Here is a 21,291-nt window from a genome sequence, read left to right as displayed (position 1 = left end):
GTTTTGAAGAGAGTTTGGAGGTTATGTGACTGTTTCCCTCAGAGGAAAGAAGGCTGAGATGAGATTTGAAGAGGCGTTTCAAATCACCAGGTATCTGGGCAGAGTGGAGAGGGAGAAAATATTTCCACTCATGAAACGGTTGAGAATTAAACAGTAAAAGAGGCAGGAGTGAAGATTATCATGCAGAGGGTGTTTAGTGTTGAGTATAGCTTCCTTCAAGCCTGAACTGGTCTAGTTTTGTATTGTGTTATTCATCCTGCTGGCCAATTTAACATGAGGTTTATTGCATTTCCATGACTATTTAGGGATGACATTGCTATCATCAACTGCATTGCTCCAGCACCTGTTATCTGCACGCAAAACCGTGGGTCTGTCCCTTACAAGTTGTTTTTACACTCTGATCAAGTCCTTGCAAATATCACGGTGCTTGCTGCACTCCACCAAGTACTCATGTCTTTTGGACCCATGTGCAACAGTTCAAATTATGGACTGCAGTGTCTGAGAGTGTGGTGGAAGTGGTTTCTATTGAGGCATTCAAGGGTAAGTTGGAAAGTTGTCTGAAAAGGAAAAAATCAAGCAGGGTTACGGCAAGAAGGTGGAAGAATGATGCAAGACAAAGAATCGCTGTCTCAGGGAGCTGGTATGCACACAATGGGATGAATGGCCTATCTGCAGTGATGCAATCATTTTGTTATATATTTATGCAAAATGGGCATCGCTGGCCAGGCCAGCATTTACTTCCCATCCCTAGTTGCCCCTTGAGAAGGTGGTAGTGAGGTGTCTTCCTGAACCGCTGAAGTCCACGTGCTGTGGGGAGGCCCAAGATGCCTTTAGGAATTACTAATAGATTAACAAAGCTAATTTGGGACTTTAATTAGGATTTTTTGGCAAACACTTTTAAAAACTGTAGGTTTTACTGGAGCAGTGAATTCTGTTTGTAGTCGTTATCTTTTCAATCTTGGAACCTCAAAGGGAGTTTGGCACTGCGTTGTTACAGGTTTGAAAGTCAGATGTCGGTCTGCACTGTGTTAGCTAATCTTGACAGTTGGCATTTGCTAAGAAGTGGCCTTGATGGAAGGGAGGGGAAGCCAGGCATGCCTCCTGCTGCTGACTGCTATTCAGTACGTCCAGCTGCACAGCATGTGTTTGAGTATGCACATCATCCTGGGCATGGAATGCTCACTTATGTTTGGCGGGCGGATTTTGTGAGGAGGCTAGTGTTTGAAGACCGACAGGCCTGAGAAAAGGACGACAGCTTCAAGCTGAAAGTTTAAAAAGTAATAATGAACTCCCTCAAGGAGTGTGCACGGACATGTACCATTCAACAGTGACTTTCCCAAAGCAAAAAGGAAATGTGATCAATTGCACAGACAGGGAGAAATTATTTCTGTTGACAGGAGGTGAACAGAAGACGCAGATTTAAAGGTGGGAGCCAGATGGAGATAAGGCAAAGTATTTTTACATAGTGAGCTGTGTTGTTTTGGAATGCATTGTCTGAAAGGATAGTAGAAGCAGGTTTGATCGTGGCTTGCACAGAGGAAATTAGATAAATGCTTTAAAAGAAAAGACTTGCACGACAGTGAAGGCGGCCTTTGGTATTCTTGCCTTTATTGGTCAGTGCACTGAGTATAGGAGTTGAAAGGTCCTGTTGTGGCTGTATAGGACTTTGGTTCGGCCACTTTTGGAATACTGCATTCAGTTCTGGTCTCCTTGCTTTGGGAGAATGTTGTGAAACTTGAACGGGTTCAGAAAAGATTTACAGGACTGTTTCCAGCGTTGGAGGGTTTGAGCCATAGGGAAAGGCTGAATGGACTGGGACTATTTTCCCTGGAGTGTCAGAGGCTGAGGGGGGACCTTATAGAGGTTTATGAAATCATGAGGGGCATGGATAGGGTGGACAGTCAGGGTCTTCTCCCAGGGGTGGGGGAATCCAAAACTAGAGGACACAGGTTTAAGGTGAGAGGGGCAAGATTTAAAAGGGATCTGAGGGACATTTTCAGACAGAGGATGGCGTGTGCATGGAATGAGCTGCCAGACAATGTGGTGGGAGCTGGTACAATTACAACATTTAAAAACCATCTGGATGGGTATATGAATAAGAAGGGTTTAGAGAGATATGTGCCAAATGCTGGAAAATGGGACTGGACTAATTGGAGTTATCTGGTAGGTATGGACAAGTTGGGCCGAAGGGTCTGTTTCCATGCTGTACAGCTCTATGACTCTATGGTTACGGGGAGAAAGCTGAATTTTGTGACTGACTGGACAGCCTCTTCAAAACAGCAGGAATGGTAGAGATGGACTGAATAGCGATTTTCTATATGTATCATTCTACAATGAGGCGATTCCAGAGCAATCTCCCAGCCTCATGAGCCTCGAGGTGAAGCCCCGATACAGTCTCGAGCCGAGATCTGGTGTGGACTGGAGGCTCAGTGCCAGCATGGTCTGGGTTGGAGGGCCACGATCCTGAATTTTTATTTCCGCAATGCTGGACTTCTCTTTTCTCTACTTTTCTAAGATCTTATAAGTGAAGAAGCTGTACCTAGGTACCTTTGTATCTGAGCTGGCTCTGTAAGTGTCGACTTTCAAACTTTTCACCATACTCGTTTGAATACATGTGACAATAATGCTCATTGTAATTCTGAAGCAAACTATAACTATCTACATAACTGCAGTTAACCCTGACCAAGAGAAGCTTTCAGTTATCAACGGCCCTTAAAACATCTATGTGAAAACATTAAACCACCCCCTAAAATCAATGTAAAAACACACAGTAGGCAATAGAAACATAATGTAGGGGGGATATACATCACTGCTTTATTTTACGTGTAGTATAAATACTTGGTAGATCATGGCATCTGAGGTATACAATTTTTGCCAGTTAATCAACAGTGCCTGTTAAAACCAAGTTTGTTGTACTCAGTAGATTGTGGCATATTCCTTGTTTTCACATTTGTTTATGTGATGTGATGTGGCCGGGCCCAGCATTTGTTACCTATTCCTCACTGGTTGAAGTCAACCACATTGCTGTGAGTCTGGCATCACATGTAGGCCAGACCAGGTAAGGATGGCAGGATATTAGTGAACCAGATGGGTTTTTCCTGACAATCGACAATGGATTCATGGTCACCATTAGATTTTCTTTCACCATCTGCCATGGCAGGATTCGAACCCAGGTCCCCAGAACATTACCTGGGTCTTGTGATAAGTCTAACATGTCTGGAGTCATGTGTAAGCCAAGTCAGGAAAGAACAGCGTATTTCCTCCAGGAATTTCCTTCCCTAAAGAACATCAGAGAACCAGGTGGAAACTTTACACCAATTGAATATGGTTATATTATTGCTATTGTACCAGTTTTTATTCCAGATCAGAGGAGAGACAGAAAAAGAGCTAACATTTCGGGTCTGTGACCTATCAGCAGAGCAAGTTCTGTGTTTCTTTATTAACTCAGTTTCCTTCTACTCACACGGTGCCACAGCTTGCTGAGTAACCCAGAATTTTCTGTTTTATTTAATTTCATATTTCTATTGTTGTGACTATCTTTCATGTTTTGCTGACTGACGCGCAGTTTCGAGCCAAGCCACACACACTGCAGAGTGGTTGAGATCCAAACAGACGTCTTCAGCCCAGTGTTGAAAAATGTGATAAAGGTGTATCGCAGAGTCACACATGTCCAGATACTGGACTGATGTGCACTTCGGAGATCTCTCCTCATAGCCTGAATGTCTTAACGCCCGCACTCATTCAGCCTTTACAGCAGAATTTTACAGCACTGAGACCCAAAGCCACTTTCATGTGGGCTATGGCTAAGAGCCAGCCCTGTCCCCTGGGGAAGTTTTATTGTTGGCAACAGCACCAGATGTGACACAACTCCTTCAACGTCCAACCACTAATTTAGTTTGCTGGTGCTTGCTCCTCTTGACAAGGGGACTGGTTCTTGCAGGGACAGTCCATGATTGGGAGAAGCCTCCTGGTTAATCTGAGGGGCCAATTCCGACAAACACTGCCAGGAAGCATCCAGAAGCATTAGCCTGGCAACACTAGGCTTGGGGTGGGGAGAATACCCATGGTTAACTACTGGCCTGCTGCCTTGTAGCAGTTACATCAAGGTGAAGGCCCAAGGGTAGAGCCCAAAGCAGAGGACATCTTCAAGGTTGGGAAGGTGAGAAGGTAAAAATGAAAACAAAGGAAGAAAGAAAACATGACAGAATGAGAAAGCAAGAGATAATGGGAACTGCAGATGCTGGAGAATCCAAGATAATAAAGTGTGGAGCTGGATGAACACAGCAGGCCAAGCAGCATCTCAGGAGCACAAAAGCTGACGTTTCGGGCCTAGACCCTTCATCAGAGAGGGGGATGGGGAGAGGGTTCTGGAATAAATACGGAGAGAGGGGGAGGCGGACCGAAGATGGAGAGAAACGAAGATAGGTGGAGAGGAGAGTATAGATGGGGAGGTAGGGAGGGAATAGGTCAGTCCAGGGAAGATGGACAGGTCAAGGAGGTGGGATGAGGTTAGTAGGTAGGAAATGGAGGTGCAGCTTGAGGTGGGAAGAAGGGATGGGTGAGAGGAAGAACAGGTTAGGGAGGCAAAGACAGGCTGGGCTGGTTTTGGGATGCAAGGTGGGGAGAGAAAGCTGATGGAAAGAATCAGAGTAGGAGAAAGTGGCAGTGTGAAAATGAGACAGTGAGAAAGAGAGATAGAGTAAGTTTGTTTGTCTAAGAATGTGAGTGAGAGAGAGTGTGAGTCAGAGAGAAAGTCAAGAGAGACAGAGTGTGAGTGTGGGAGGAGAGTGTGAGTGAAGGAGAAAGTGATGAGTGAGAGTGTGAGTGAGAGAGAGTGTGAAAGATAATTACGAGCGAGTAAGACAGCATGAGTAAGAGAAACAGTGTGAGAGACAGTGTGAGTGAAAGACAGAAAATGAATGAGAGAGTGTACGTGAGAGGGAGAGAGGGAGAGAGAAAGAGAATAAAAACAAGACAGAATGACCAAATAAAACAAGTTGGAAAGACAGAACTTTTATCTGTAGCACCTTTTACAAACTCAGGAAATCTCAAAAATAGTTAAGAACCAATGAAGTTTTTCTGAATTGTAGCAGTGTTATGGGAAATGTTACAACATCAATCATCAAACAGAATGCAAGAGTTGAACCAAAACAGGAAGAAGTGATTGTGAATTCAGGCGTCACATGTCTGTGAACTTATGGATGGAGGAATTGACTTAGCATCAGAAGAACTCTGTGAACTTGAGTCTCAAGAGGAATGTGAGATTTCTTTGTCCATTATTTGAATGGAGGAGCTAAACTCATTTCGAATAAATTTGCTTAAGGGATGGCGGAGGAATTTCATGCATGGATTTTACACATTGAAATGCTACCAGTTAGCACGCCCAATCCCAAAGTATTGATTGTAACACTGCCTGAGGACCATATCTTCTGACCCATCAGATCCTTGCTGACCACGATGCTGCCAGTTCAGGGTGACTCATGTTACATTATCAAAATACTTAACCTGAGCAACTTCTTCACGGTGACAGTAATTTGGCTAAACTACTTCAGAGGATTCATTTTTGGTTTGATTTTTTGTCCCTTGACAGGAGAAACATGCACCAACTAATTAAATTCACTAAACCTTCATTTCATTGTAGAGGTTCTGGAGCTGGCAGCAAAGATAAAGTCTGTGAATAACTATCTGAAGACCAATAAGTGATCATACAACACCGTATTGGTAAAAAAAGACATGTAATAAGTCTACTTCCGCTGAATCCCATGTTCGGTAATGAAGTCCATTTGCCGGAAAAGATCACACGGTATCTCCATCATTCATAGCCTCGCTCATGATTTTATTTCAGTATCACTGTTGTTGGTGATTTCTGCAACAGGATTGTTTAATATCCCAGCCCATCCCTTCCCAGGCGTGCCCATGCAGCTCGCTGTTCCACACAGTCTCTGCATAAACTGCCGTGTGAGAGGCTTGGCATCAACACTTCTGTTTTCCAACAAGCTTGAGGCATCAATGATGGCACAGCCTCCTGCTCTCTCCACTAAAAACCCACATTGTTCCACGCCAAGCCTGGAATTCTGGACACGGGGCCAATCTGTTGAGCATCTGCAATATTGAAGGTTTTTGCGATAATGCAGCTTATTCAGTATTTGGTCAAGGGAGGTTGCTACCATTGTGGAAGCAGAATCCACGAATGAACTTCATCTCAGTCTGCTTTTGGTATTCACAAGTTGCTGAAAATTTCATCCATCAGCCGTAATTCTGTTGTCACTGATTCCAAAGGCCAAAGGCTCACAGCGTCTCACAGCGTGGAAACAGAGAACTCGTCCACACTGACCAGCCGTGGGGCGGCACAGTGGCTCAGTGGTTAGCACTGCAGGCTCACAGCACCAGGGACCTGGGTTCAATTCCAGCCTCAGGAGACTGTCTGTGTGGAGTTTGCACATTCTCCCTGTGTCTGTGTGGGTTTCCTCCGGGCGCTCCGGTTTCCTCCCACAGTCCAAAGATGTGCAGGCTACGTGGATTGGCCATGCTAAATTGCCCGTAGTATTCAGGGGTGTGTAAGTTACAGGGAATGGGTGTGGGTGGGATGCTTCAAAGGGTGGTGTGGACTTGTTGGGGCGAAGGGCCTGTTTCCACACTGTAGGGAATCTAATCTAATCTTTCCCAAAATTAACATAGTCCCGTTTGGCTCGTATCCCTTTAAACCTTTCCTACTCGTGTGGCTGTCCAAATGTCTTTTAAATGTTCTAACTGCATTCACCTCCACCACGATCTCTGGCAGCTCATTTCATATATGCACCACCCTCTGTGTGAAAAGGTAACCCCTCAGCCCCATTCTAAATTTTTCCTGCTCACCTTAAACTTATGGTCTCTAATTTTGAATGTCCTGACCATAGGGAAAAGGCCTTTGCTATTTATTTTATCTGAGCCTTTACCTAACCTCATCTTTATTAATGTATTAATCGACTGATATTTGCATGAAGTGATGGAGGTCATACAGCAGGGGGCCAGGGACACAGATTCATCATCATGATAGGGCTTGTAATTGGCTCTATAACAGTTTATATCTGAGCTTTCAAAAGCAAACTACAGTCAGCTGGCACTGCTGAGTACTGCATGTGCTTTGTAGGTCAGGGCATGAGAAACTTCACTGGGTAGACTTCAGTTCTTTAGTCTCCTGACTCCCCATAACCTGTCCACATCTACGAAGCACAAGTCACAGCTTCAGCAAGGCTCAAGAAGCTTAACACCATCCAGGACAAAGCGGCCCACATGATTTTATGAACTTCTACAAGGTCAGCCCCTCAACCTCCTATGCTCCAGGGTAAAATGCCCCAGCCAATCCAGCCTCCCCTTCCAGGGCCTACGCTCTAATGCGGTACTAAAGCAGTTGGCACACTGTTGGTGATCGCAGCTTTCAGCTGAAACTTTAAACCAACACCTCTTCTTTCTCCAAGGAGGATGTGAAGAATCTCTTGGCCACTATTTTGAAGACCAGCAGTGGAGTTCCAGCCCGAGCCAAAACTTGATCCTCAGACAACATTTTAGACCCAAAATGTCAGCCTTCCTGCTCCTCTGATGTTGCTTGGCCTGCTGTGTTCATCCAGCTCTACAACTTGTTAGGTCAGATTCTCCAGCATCAACAGTTCCAACTATCTCTCATCGCAAAACCAGGTTGCCTTGTCACTCACCACATTGTAGCCTGTGGTGATCTGATGTGTGCATATTTCTTGTAGTCCTTCCTACATTACAACAGCAACTACAATTCAGAAATACATCACTGACTTAAAAACAAAGACATAGCAGAAAAGAACTTGAATCTCACTGAAAAGAGATACACGTTGCTCAACTTAATTACCCTACATTCAACACAAATGCAAGAATGCCAGATTACAAATGATCTCATTCATTTATACCACTTCAGGAAAGGGTGTTGTTTGTTGCCATGGAGCAGACAATGGGAAAATACAGGCTTCTCAAGGTCCTGGGTTGCTTTCTCCATGGCAACAACCACATTCTTGACCTGCAGCACAAATGGTTGTGATCTCTTTTGTCCTGATGAGTGCAAGATAAAACGCTTCGGCAACATGACTCATTTAGATCTCAACATCTGGGATACCCTGAGATGGTGAATGGCGCCCTATAAATGTCAGTGTTTTCTTCATAAATTGATGAAATTTGCATCTTTCATCCTCGCCATCACTTTTAAAGTTATTCTGCACTGTCGCTTTTGGAAGGAATACAATCTATGCACTAATTTGGCGAATTGATCAAATGATTTACTGGAAAGGCAGATTTTATCCAAGCAAGTTGTCTCAAAAACGAAACGAAGCTAAGCTATAAAAGACAGTCTAATAGAGTCATAGAGTTGTACAACACAGAAACAGACCCTTCGGTCCAACTCATCCATGTTGACCAGATACCTAAATTAATCCAGTCACATTTGCCAGCATTTGGCCCATATCCCTCTAAACCCTTTCCATTCATGTACCCATCCATATGCCTTTTAAATATTGTAATTGTACCAGCCTCCACCACTTCCTCTGGCAGCTCATTCCATACACGCACCACCCTCTGTGTGAAAACATTTCCCCTTAGATCCCTTTTCTATTTTTCCAGTCTCACCTTAAACCTACGCCCTCTATTTGACTGCTCCACACTGGGGAAAAGACTTTTATTTGCCCTACCCGTGCCCCTCACAATTTCATAAATCTCTTCAGGTCATCTGTCAGGCTCTAACGCTCCACAGAAAATAGCCCCAGTCTATTCAACCCCTCCCTACAGCTTGGTACGGCAACTACTTTTCCCAAGACTGCAAGAAATTACAGAGAGTTGTGAACACAGCCCAGTCCATCACACAAACCAGCTACTCATCCACTGACTCCATCTATATTTCCCACTGCTTCAGAAAAGCAGCCAACATCATCAAAAACTCCTCCCACCCGGTTATACTCTCTTCCACTCTCTACCATCGCGCAGAAGATACAAAAGTTTGAAAACATGTACCAACAGATTCAAGAACAACTTCTTCCTCACTATTATCAGAAATACGAAAGGACCTCTTGCATATTAGAGTTGGTCTTTCTCTGCACCTTCTCTGTAGCTGTAACACTATAATCTGCATTCTGTTCTACTACCCTGGTGTATTTGTGCACGGAATGATTTGTCTAGATAGCACGCAAAGTAAAACTTTTCACTGTAGCTCAGTACACATGACAATAATAAATTAAACACAAAACCATTTCTGATGAAGGGTCGAGGCCCAAAACTTCATCTTTCCTGCTCCTAAGATGTTACTTGGCCTGCTGCGTTCATCCAGCTCTACACCTCGTTATCACAAATGCAAGCTGTGTCAATTCTTGAAGGTCTGACAAATGTGGTAACATTTACAGGGAGTCTCCTGCGCCAATAAGTGCACAGTGTCCCAAAACAGTAACGTTTGAAAACCAAAGCTCTGGGTTTTTGAAATATTCTCATAACAATTCTCTTTAAATCTTTTGCTCACATCTTAATCTCAGAATATGTTTTAGCTTAGTGCTGGCCTCAAAAACTTAGCCGCTAATCAGAAACACATGCATCAAAAATATATTAAGCCTCTCCCTGCTTGCTCAGTTGCTGTGAAAATGGCAGGCCTCAGCAAATGCACAAAAGTTCATGATTGAACTGCCCCTCCACAATGATCAGCTTGGATTAGGAGCTGGGATAGCTCTTTCAACACAAACATCTTTGACCTCAGTGTCTCAGCGATGCGGGGGGGAGGAAATTTTCTTTCATATTTTAAAAGGCCCCACTCCTTGCGTGTGCTAATCCAGATGTGCATCCTGTATGAAGACTTTGCTGTGATGTGAACCCCACTCCCAGGCGGGCTCGTAACACAGTCCTGGCACACTTTATTTTTAATTTGGTGTCACTGGTAAGACTATCATTTGTTCCCTTCCCTGACTACCCTTGAACTGAGTGGCTATCTGGGTAAATATACTGGGCAGTTAAGAGTTAACATTGCTGTGGGTCTGGAGTCACATGTAGGTCAGACCAGGTAAGGGTGGCAGTTTCCTTCCTTACAGGACATTAGCCAATCAGATAACTGTTGTTCTGACTAACTGTCACTTTGGGATATAAATTAATGAAGCTGAATTTTGAACCAGATGGGGTATTTTTGGCAATCATCAATAGTTTCCCTGAACTACATTTCTACAGCTTACTCCAACCCTCTCACAATCCAACATTCAGCATATACACCAACCCTTTCCAAGCGATAATTAAATCTGAGAAAAAGTCACTGAACCTGAAATGTCAACTCTGCCTTCTCTCCACAGACGCTAGCAGACCTGCTGAGTTTTTCCAGCAATTTTTGGTTATGCTTTAAATGGCTTCCCTGTTTGTTTCAAATTTCCAGCATCTGCAGTACTTTGCCTTTATAACAATAGCATCATAGTCATAGTTACTGACATTAGTTTTCGGTTCCTCGTTTCATTCAGTCAATTCAAACCCTACTATCTGCCATGGTGGGATTCGAACCTGGTGTCCTCACTGCACCAAATAAGACCCCTGGGCGATTAACCCAGTGATAGTACCACAGTGCCATCATCTCAATCTAGGATCTCACACTCACATTCTGGCACACCTGTAACCTATGCAGCTGTCCATACCACACTTGTTGAGTGAGTTACTGGGAGTTAGAGTGTCAATGTTTCATAAAGGTGAAGAAATGTCTTGAAATAGCGACTTCCCAAGGATTATTTTTGTTGTTAATGGAAAATTAGTTTGATCCTAAAGCCTATCCACCATTTGTAAGGCAAAAAACATGATGGAATGTTCTCTACGTGCCTCGATGGGTGCAACTCCTCTCAAGAAGCTCAAAACCATCCCGAATAAAACAGCTCACTTGAGCTGCACTATCTTCAACTCCACTCTCAGTGGTCCTATCTCCAAGATGCACTGCAGAAATTCCCCAAAGATCCTCAGACAGCACCTTCCGAACACACGACCACTTCCATCTAGAAGGACAAGGGCAGCAGATAGATAGGGACAGTACCACCTCCAAGTTCCCCGTCAAGCCACTCACCATATCATTGTCACTGGGTCAAAGTCCTGGCATTGTAGGTGTCCTTGCACATATGCAGTGGTCGACAACCATGTTCTCCAGGGCAATTAGGGATGGGCAATAAATACATCAACTTGCCAGTGAGACTCAAACCCCAAAGTAATGGATTACTTAACGTAATGGACATGGATAAATGGATTAAAGTAATGGACAAAGGAGCTGTTTTTCCATGGGAAAGCCTGGGGACATGAATGATCCGATGAATAGCAGTCCCATTTAGAGGGTGAAGTGTCCATTTAATCACTAGGGGCCACATCGCATTGAGTGACCAGAGCAACGCTCAAACATTCTGGCCACATGAAAGGGGTCCCAGCCCAAGTTGAAAAGAAAACGCGAAGCCTCTGGCCTGGTACACAGGTGGGTGGCCATACAGTTGTACAGGTCTACAGCACTGAAAAAGGTCCTTTGGCCCATCCAAAAGAAGCACTAACTATTCTAATCCCATTCTCCAAAACTTGGCTCATTGCCTTGCAACCCCTGGCATTGCCAAGTGTACATCTGAACACTTTTTCAATATCATGAGGGCTCCTGCGTTTTCAACCTTTACCGGAAGTGAGTTCCAGGTTCCCACCACCTCTTGGTGTAAAAAGGAAATCCTCACGTTCCCTCTTCACCTCCCGTCCCAGGGGAGGCAGAGGTAAGAGGGGATGCTCAGGGGGCATATGTGAGGAGAGGAAAGAGTTAAATCTGTGCCAAGCTCTACCACGTGTGGCTTTATACTTTAAAATGGGATTGAGAGTGTCAGCCGTGGGATTCTCCTAGACTGGCGCCAAACAGCACTGAGACACGTACACCAAATTAATTCCTTAATGTTTAACTGCAATAAAAAGTGCTTTGTGCCAAAACCTAAGAAGATGAAACAGATTCTGTTGTTTGACAGACATTGATGTATTGCAGGAGCGCACTGGCCAAACTCTATTGGACTCTATAAAACTCAGTGCTCTGCTGGCATCAGTTAGTGGCAAATAAATTTGAATCATTAAGAGTTTTGGTAGTCTTTTTGTTTTAAAATAATCTTTCCATCAAAATTAAGAGTCCTGAAGTGAAAATCACTCAGAACTGTCACATTTTTCAAATCAAATTGCTTTCAATTTCCCAGGAGCACAGCGACACCATGTTTTGATTACACAAGTGGCTAAAATGCATCTAACCCTAATGTTTGTTTTATTGAATTAGTCGGCTTTCTGTTAATTGCTGTGTCCATTAACGTGCACTTCTTCTGCAGATAAATCCTGCAGAATTACCCCCTCAATGAACAGAAAGTTTTCTTTTCCCTCTCCCTGCAGGGCAGGGATGCGATAGTAAAAGAAAAGAGGAAAACACCTGGGACTCAAATGGAGAGTCAAAGTCGAACTTCTCTTCAGCTGGGGAAAGCACAGCAACTGGGGATCTCCACAATAAAAGTTGAAATCCCGAAAAGATAGATGGCAATAGCATTGCTCTGTACACGCCTCGATCCTCCCCAAACAACTGACCAATTTCACCTTCCCCTCTGTGCCATTATTTTGAGCCACATATGGCCTGGAACATTCCCAATTCATACCTTGCTCTGCGCGGAGACCCTAGATGGTCAATAGTGGACTTCAGTTCCATGCATCTGGGATGAAGTTCAAAGGCAGTGAGAACTTCAGTTCCTGTTGCTACCCCATAAGTGGACGTCCCATCAGCTGCCTGAGTCCCCACGCTGTCTTCGAAGAAATGTTGCTGCCTCTCTTTTCTCCATTGAGCCACTCCTGAAAAACCTGTGTCTTTTGCCAAATTCCTGCCCCTGTCAGGTTGGCATCAGATGTTGTTTGATCTGGCTACCGTGAAGGCACCCCACAACTCTTCGCGAAATGCAGGCTGCTAAATAAAGGCGGCTTCCCGTTGTTCCTCTCTGGCCTGTGCTTGGCATTCTAACCAATCAGGCCCACTGGGCGATTGCAGTCCTAGACAATTGCAACCACTCACTCTAAACGTGGGAGGACACTAGACAGAGAACCATTTCTCTATTCCAGTAGTACAGTGCCGCAGCCATCACCGGGCGAAATGAGAAAGTAGGTAAAATGTACCCCCTCCTCAAGCATGTGGCATTTTTAAACATTCGATACGCCGGGAACTCATTGTGAGAATGATTATGTACAGACACAGCAAAACTCTCAATAATTAAAAGCTCCAGCTGACAACCCATTCCATTTTTACGCTTTGAAAAGACTGTCTGACTTCATTAAGGGAAAATCAATACCTCATTTACTTCATCAAACTCACAATCCTGTTGGATCCGAACACAAAGACGCATTTGAATATAAAAAAAAGTACCTCTCATGACCTCAGGGCACGTCAGAGTGCTTTATGGTCAATCAAGTGTAGTCACTGTGCAGAACGGGGAAGTGGGGGCGGGGGAACATGGCAGCCATTTTTTACTCAGCATGAACCAATAAACGACCCTGGGATAATGACACATCAACGTACTTTAGTCACGCTTGGTTTTGGGGTAATATTTGTCAAGATATTGGGTAGAAAAGCCCTGGCCCTTCTTTGAACTAGAGCTGAAGCAAGTTTCACATTTACATGAGATGTTGGGCATGTATTTTGGTTGATGTTACATAAGAACTAGGAGCAGGAGTAGGCCATCTGACCCCTCGAGTCTGCTCTGCCACTCAATAAGATCGTGGCTCACCTTTTCATGGACTCAGCTCCACTTACCCCCACACTCACCATAGCCCTTAATTTCTTCACTGTTCTTTGCCCTAAAAACATTCGAGAGGATAGCCTCAACTGCTTCACTGGGCAGGGAATTCCATAGATTCACAACCCTTTGTTTCAAAAGGCAGACAGCTCCTCTAACAATGAACAGTTTTTCGGTGTTGCATCAGAGTATCAGCCCAGGATTTTGTGCCCGACTATCCGGACCATGTCTCAGAACCAATAGAAGGCAAGGGTATTGCACAAACTGATCTCGAAGTTCCTGCATCAAGAAAGGGAACTGTAGTAGAAAAATAAATAAATAAAAAAGAATGGCCAGTCTTCTTTGACAGAAGAATGAGGCAGGAACTCACAGAAACCTACAGAATGCCAAACAGGACTAGAACAGGGAAGCGCAGGAAGGGTATTCCCAATAATCAGAGTGTCCACAACCAGGGACCACAGTCTAAGGATGCAGGAGAGTCTACTTAGGACTGAGATGAGGAGAAATTTCTTCACCCAGAGAGTGGTGAGCCAGTGGAATTCACGACACATAATGCAGTTGAGGCCAAAATATTGAATCTTTTTAAGAAGGAGTCAATTTAGTTCCAGGAGAGCGAAAGCAAGGGATAAGATGGATGATCGCCTACTCTTGTTTTCAATCTTTCTACGAACCAATGACTTTACAACCCACAATCACACAGAGTCGTTGGCTGATGTTTGGCTCTGAAGCTAAATAACCACACTGTACCTCTGTGTCATGATCTTGAAGGCATCTGGGAGGTAGCATTGCACATTTTCCATCTGGAAGAAGTCGGCATCGCAGATCCTGTTGTCTGTCCGGCCATAGTTGGCACTCTCAATCACAATGACGTCACTCCCTGGACAGCGGAGGTCAATGGCATATCCCTCGCAGGACAGTTCCCTTCTCACCAGACCGAATGGCAAGGCAGCTCGGCTGAAACCTGAAAAACAGACATTTTTATTTCCTTTTGGTGAGAATTCAGGGAAATCTAGAGCAACCTCGTAACAGTGACCCTAGCCCCATTGGAGCCAATGGTGGGAGTGTAGCAACGTTGCTTCAATTAATCTCAAAATCCCTGGATTGAGAAGGGAAGTGGAGGTGGAGTGGGGGGGGGGGGAGCAGCGTGCAAAACAGGTCAGCCAGTCTTCCTGGCCCCGGTTTGTATCCGATGACATAGCTAGAGGTGGCCATTTGGGCCCTCAAAGCCGTTATCCCCTCTGAGAAAATACATAAATTCAACTGCAAACAGGAAGCAATCATCGTATAGAGGTATAAGTGAAGATGTGTCATTTGAAACTGATAATGGAGTGGTTTGCTCCTGCCTGGTCTTTAAACCTAACATCTTCCAGAGAGGATAACAAAGGGTGAAGCTGGATGAACACAGCAGGCCAAGCAGCATCTCAGGAGCACAAAAGCTGACGTTTCGGGCCTCGACCCTTCATCAGAGAGGGGATGGGGAGAGGGTTCTGGAATAAATAGGGAGAGAGGGGGAGGCAGACCGAAGATGGAGAGAAAAGAAGATAGGTGGAGAGGAGGGTATAGGTGGGGAAATAGGGAGGGGATGGATCAGTCCGGGGAAGACGGACAGGTCAAGGAGGCGAGATGAGGTAGTAGGTAGGAAATGGAGGTGCGGCTTGAGGTGGGAGGAAGGGATGGGTGAGAGGAAGAACAGATTAAGGAAGAGAAGAAGAGGTGGGGGACGATGGGAGAGAGAGAGTGACAGAGTGAGAAAAAGGTTTGGGGATGAAATGGTATAAGGAATCACAGAACCCCTAGGTTGTGGAAACAGGCCCTTGCTACCCAACAAGACCACACCCACTCTCAGAGCATCCCACCCAGACCCATCCCCCTATAATTCACCTAATCTACACACCCCTGAACACTACAGGCAATTTAGCAGGGTCAATTCACTTACCCTGCCCACCTTTGGACTGCAGGAGGAAACCAGAGCACCCAGAGGAAACCCACACAGACATGTGGAGAATGTGCAAACTCCATGCACACAGTCACCTGAGGGTGGAATTGGACCCAGGTCCCTGACATTGTGAGGCAGCAGTGCTAACCACTGAGCCACCGTGCCGCCCTGTGATTACGGAATCTTTGGAAATAAGGTCAACCCATTACCAATATGTTTCAAGGCTTCAGCTGCAGCATAGAATGCCTCATTAAACGCATGCACATTAAAAAATCTTCAAAAAAAAGAGCATTTGATAAGATTAGATATAGGAGTCAGATGGGAAGATGAGATGAAAAGGAAGAAGTGACCAAGATTGCAGACGTATGGTTTAGAGGCTACAAGCCAAAGGACGGACCTACTGTTATTTCTTGGTTTAAAGATTTGTGGTGAGGATGGTTAACAGAGGCTAGTATGAGACTGTAACTCACCATCACCTTCTCAAGAGCAATTAGGGATGGTAACAAATCCTGGCCTTGCCAGCAATGCCAACTGTGAAATGAAAGCCATTCAGTGCATTACTCCATTCACAAAAGCCCTGGGCATGCATGATCAAAGAGAGAAGTTGAATTTTTGGCCACATTATAAAATCTGGTCACAATCCAATCAGCTGCCTCTTCTATGCCCTTTCCATGAATGAACTGATGAAATTTCTGATCTTGTTTGCTTCAGATCCCCAGCGTGCACAGGTCTTCATTTAATTTAACCGTGTAGGATAGTTGGTGAATCAGGTCTTGAGGCAGCGATGTCTCTCCCCACTTCTTCACATGTTAAGGTGGCTACAGACTAGAGGTCAGGGGCGGGGGGGCGGGGCGCAGGGAGACGTTGTTGGGACGGATGACTTAGAATCTTATGGTTTGTGGAAGTACACTGTGAGAGAGCTAGGGTGTTCTTTTAACTATGGCTGCCTTTTGAACATTCATGAAGATGGTTGCACTAAGACACACAGGGTCACAATTACAAAACATCTCCAGTAACAATTACAATAGCCACCAAAGTCATGTGCACCAGGGTGAGGGAGGAGAGGATTGGGATTACTACAGAGAAATGAGCAGCGGAACATGATCCGAGGTTAGTCCTGGAATGCATTACATGCATGATGGAAGTTTCGATTCTTTTTTACCCTCAATCTGCTCTGCAGCTCACAGGAACAGAAACTCACTTTCTCTTAAGAGGGAGGTTGCATGAAAGAAGTAGCAAATAATCCTGAAACCTGCAATTTCAGGGAAATGTCTCACACAGGAATCAGCTCATTCCTCCTCTCTTGTCTATGGTTGATTTGATTTGATTTATTATTGGCACACGTACCAAGGTACAGTGAAAAGTTTTGTTCTGTGTGCAGTATAGGCAGATCATACCAGGTTATGCTGCAGCTGTACAAAACTTTGGTGCGGCCGCACTTGGAGTATTGTGTACAGTTCTGGTCACCGCATTATAAGAAGGATGTGGAAGCTTTGGAAAGGGTGCAGAGGAGATTTACTAGGATGTTCCCTGGTCATGAGGGAAGGTCTTATGAGGAAAGGCTGAGGGGCTTGAGGCTGTTTTCATTAGAGAGAAGAAGGTTGAGAGGTGACTTAATTGAAACATATAAAATAATCGAGGGTTAGATAGAGTGGAGAGGGAGAGCCTTTTTCCTAGGATGGTGACAGCGAGCACGAGGGGGCATAGCTTTAAATTGAGGGGTGAAAGATATAGGACAGATGTCAGAGGTAGTTTCTTTACTCAGAGAGTAGTAAGGGAATGGAACGCTTTGCCTGCAACGGTAGTAGATTCGCCAAATTTAGGTATTTAAGTCGTCATTGGATAAGCATATGGACGTACATGGAATAGTGTAGGTTAGATGGGCTTGAGATCGGTATGGCAGGTCGGCACAACATCGAGGGCCGAAGGGCCTGTACTGTGCTGTAATGTTCTATGTTCTATGTCACAGCCTCAGGAAAAAGGGTTAGCCTTTTAGGACTGAGAATGGGAGAAATTTTTGTACTCAAATAGATTGAGTTAAACAAACTTTTGAGTGCTACAAGAGAGAGAAAGAAAGAGTCTGAGTGTGAGAGAGAGACTGGAAAATGGATTCAAAATCTCAATCTGATACCTTCGTGAATGGTTGAACCATTGCAAGGGGCCAAGTGGCCTTCTGCGGCTCTGATTTCCCTTCACTGAAAGGGTATGGTGGCAGTGCAAGGACGGCATTGTTAAAGGTAAAAATTTACTACTGAACAGAAAGTTGAATTCAAGCACGTTTAATGATCATCAGAGTAAACAAGTGGCCTGTGATTAATGAGGAATTTTCTGCTACATAAAGGAATAAGTACATGCTGAAGTTGAACATTTGGCTCTTCAAGCCTGCTCTTGTGACATTAGCACATGGTCCCTTTGTGTGAAAGTTCTTTACTTGCTGTTTTACTGTGGTGTTTTATGTGCATTTGACACTTTGTACCAACTGCGACCAGATGCATTAAAGCATTGAAACATTTTCCGGGATGTTGCGCGAGTTGGAGAGTTTCAGTGGTGAACACAGATTTGACAGACCGGGGTTGTTTTCCTTGGACCAGAGGAGACTGAGAGGGGACATGATTGAAATGTATAAGACTATGAGGGGCACAGATAGGGTGGACAGAAAGAAATATTTTCCATACTGGAAGGATCAATGACCGGGGACATAGATTTCAGTTACGGGGTAAGAGGTTTAGATGAGATATAAGGAAAAATGTTTTCACTCACTGCTGTAATATGATTGTAATATGGTCAGCCAGTTGGGCATCAGAGAATATGAGTTTCCTGATTGGGGCTGCTAATCTGGTCTAATCAGGGAGTCCCGGCTGACAGATATGAACAAGATTCTGATACTCTGAGACCTGGCCCTGAGGGAGTTGGACTCTCCAGGATAAACAAAGGGTGACTTGCTCATGGGATACCAGCCTCTGTGAAGTTATTTCAATGATCTGTAAGGGCGGTAGAGGCAGAAGCCCTTATATCATTTAGGCGCGCACTTGCGATGCCAATTCGTACAAGGCTATGGGCCAAGTGCTGGAAAACAGGGTGAGAATAATTAGATAACAAGGTGTACAGCTGGATGAACACAGCAGGCCAAGCAGCATCACAGGGGCAGGAAAGCTGATGCTTCGTGTCTAGACCTTTTTTCACAAGAAGGTTATCTCAGATTCTCCAGCATTGGCAGTTTCTACTATCTCTAGAATAGTTAGAGGGTTGCTTTTGACTGGCGCAGACTCGATGGGCTGAAGGGCCTTTTTCTGCAGACCTCTATGACTATCTATCAGCTACAATCAGACTGCAATGTCCAAGTGTTTAAACTTGGGCCGAGGAGTGAATTCACTCACAGTGTGACCACTAACACGAGTATGGTCTGATTTCTCCAATGGGCAAGGTATTGTCCTCACCCACTGTGCCTCATACTGAGCTCACTGACACCTATCAATGCGACACACTTTTATACAGCAATCAGCTTCGCATTACATTGCACATAGCCATCAGCTTGTGAGCCAAATGGGAGTTCTAGTTCAGGAGCCTGCGCCTGGGACTGGATCTTTGAGAAGTGGATGGATTTGTGCAGAATCGCACTTACAGATATTGTTAGGCAAAGGGTAGTGTCTCTGCCTCTGTACCAGAAGCTTCAGGTTTGAGGGCCTCACTCCAGGGCCAAGGAAGGTGAACACAGCCAAGCATTTTGTGGACCAACCTCCAAATCCTTTTGGCACATACCAATGGTAAAAGCAGGAGAGATTCCTGGTCAGCCGCAATGAGACCAGAGATAATGCATTCCAAAGCTGGCCCAGCTCGTCCCCTCCCCCCACTGCATCACAAAACCAGCCCAGCTCATCCCCGCCTCCCTAACCTGTTCTTCCTCTCATCTATCCCCTCCTCCCACCTCAAGCTGTACCTCCATTTCCCACCTACCAACCTCATCCCACCTCCTGGACCTGTCCGTCCTCCCTGGGCTGACCTATCCCCTCCCCACCTCTCCACCGATACTCTCCTCTCCACCTATCTTCTCTTCTATCCATCTTTGGTCCGCCTCACCCTCTCTCCCTATTTATTTCAGAACCCTCTCCCCATCCCCCTTTTCTGATGAAGGGTCTAGTCCCGAAACGTCAGCTTTTGTGCTCCTGAGATGCTGCTTGGCCTGCTGTGTTCATCCAGCTACACACTTTGTTATCCGCAATGAGACCAGCTCTGACTTCCAGATTGACCAACTGAGAGTAGGTTCCAGCTGCCTCTGTTGGGATCTGAACCCACGTCTTCAGACCTTAAGCTTGGGGCCTCCCGATTACCGACTGACATGACAACAGAGAAGGTCACGAGGTCGCTCACAAGCTGGATTTGGCTGGATTTCAGCCTTGATCTCAGTTTTATTTTTATTCATTCACAGGATGAATGGGTTACTGGCCAGGTCAGCATTTATTGTCCAACCCAGTGCACACTGAGTCAACCACATTCGTGTGGGTCTGGAGTCACATGTAGTCCAGGCCAGCTAAGGATGGCAGTTTCCTTCCATAAAGGACATGAGTCAACCAGATAGGTCTTCATGACAACTGACACCAGTTTCATGGTTGTCATTAGGCTCTTAACTGTCGGTGTTTATTGGATTCAAATTCTAATTATTTGCTGCGGTGGGGTTGAACCTGGGTCCCTAGAACATTAGCTAGGATTAAACTCCAAAAATAGAGATAAAATGTGTAATGGAGAGATACAGAGTGTAGAAGAGAGATTTTCGAATGTGGACATATCTGGGTTTGTTACGTAAAAAATACTGAATCAGTTTGCGGAAAGATCTCCCAAATTCAGCAGGTGGTGGTTTTGGCTGGGATCATGTTCAACCCCTCCCAGAGGCTTAGATTTCGCATTTGACCTAATTTCAGTTCTCACGTCACTTTTACTGAGACAGTGATGGTGGGAAATTGAAAGCAGATTGAAAGCAGGCAGACATGCTGATTCACTGCACTGTACAGTGTCCAACAGAGACTGACATGACCACACAACCTCCCACGCAGCAAAGTTTCAGTCTTTGATGAGCTTCAGCAGCTTGTTTGATAAATCTACGACCCCTTCTTCCAAACATCGGGCTCATGTGATGCTGTCAGCCTCATGTGAAGTGCCTGAAACACGCACAGGACCACATGGGAAAAAGAGCAGTTGAGGGGAAGGATGTACTGAGAATGTTGCTGGACTTGTCATACAGAACCTAACCCAATGTTCTGGGGATAAATGTTTAAATCTCACCTTGGCAACTGGCAAAATCACTAAAAATCTGAAACTTAAATAGGTAGTTTAATTGTGACCATTGTCAATTGTTGTTGAAAAATCCATCTGATTCACTATTGTCTTTTACAATCATAGACTCCCTACCGCGCAGGAACAGGTCTGTTGGCAATTTGAGTCTGCACAGGCCCTCCAGCCAGCTGCCCACTCAGACCCGTCCCTACTTTGTAACCCCACACAGGGTGTTACTCTAGCCAATCCACCTCACCTGCCAATCTCGGGACTGTGGGAGGAACCAAAAGCACCCAGAGGAAACCCACACTGACA

At 45.0% G+C, this 21,291-nt stretch overlaps 1 protein-coding gene across 18 annotated transcripts in view; it reads right to left on the bottom strand.

Annotated features, from left to right (window-relative positions):
- The window catches only part of adgrl2a (adhesion G protein-coupled receptor L2a), a 470,025-nt gene that overhangs the window by 221,898 nt on the left and 226,836 nt on the right, over window positions 1-21,291 (bottom strand). For all 18 annotated transcript variants that reach the window (XM_059648145.1, XM_048538964.2, XM_059648147.1 and 15 more), the window contains exon 3: window positions 14,520-14,733. In XM_059648145.1, the coding sequence (XP_059504128.1) occupies window positions 14,520-14,733 (214 nt within the window). The remainder of the gene's footprint in view (window positions 1-14,519; window positions 14,734-21,291) is intronic.

This window comes from Stegostoma tigrinum, chromosome 8, assembly GCF_030684315.1.
Source record: "Stegostoma tigrinum isolate sSteTig4 chromosome 8, sSteTig4.hap1, whole genome shotgun sequence".
NCBI lineage: Eukaryota > Metazoa > Chordata > Chondrichthyes > Orectolobiformes > Stegostomatidae > Stegostoma > Stegostoma tigrinum.
This window is presented reverse-complemented; position numbering and strand designations above follow the sequence as displayed.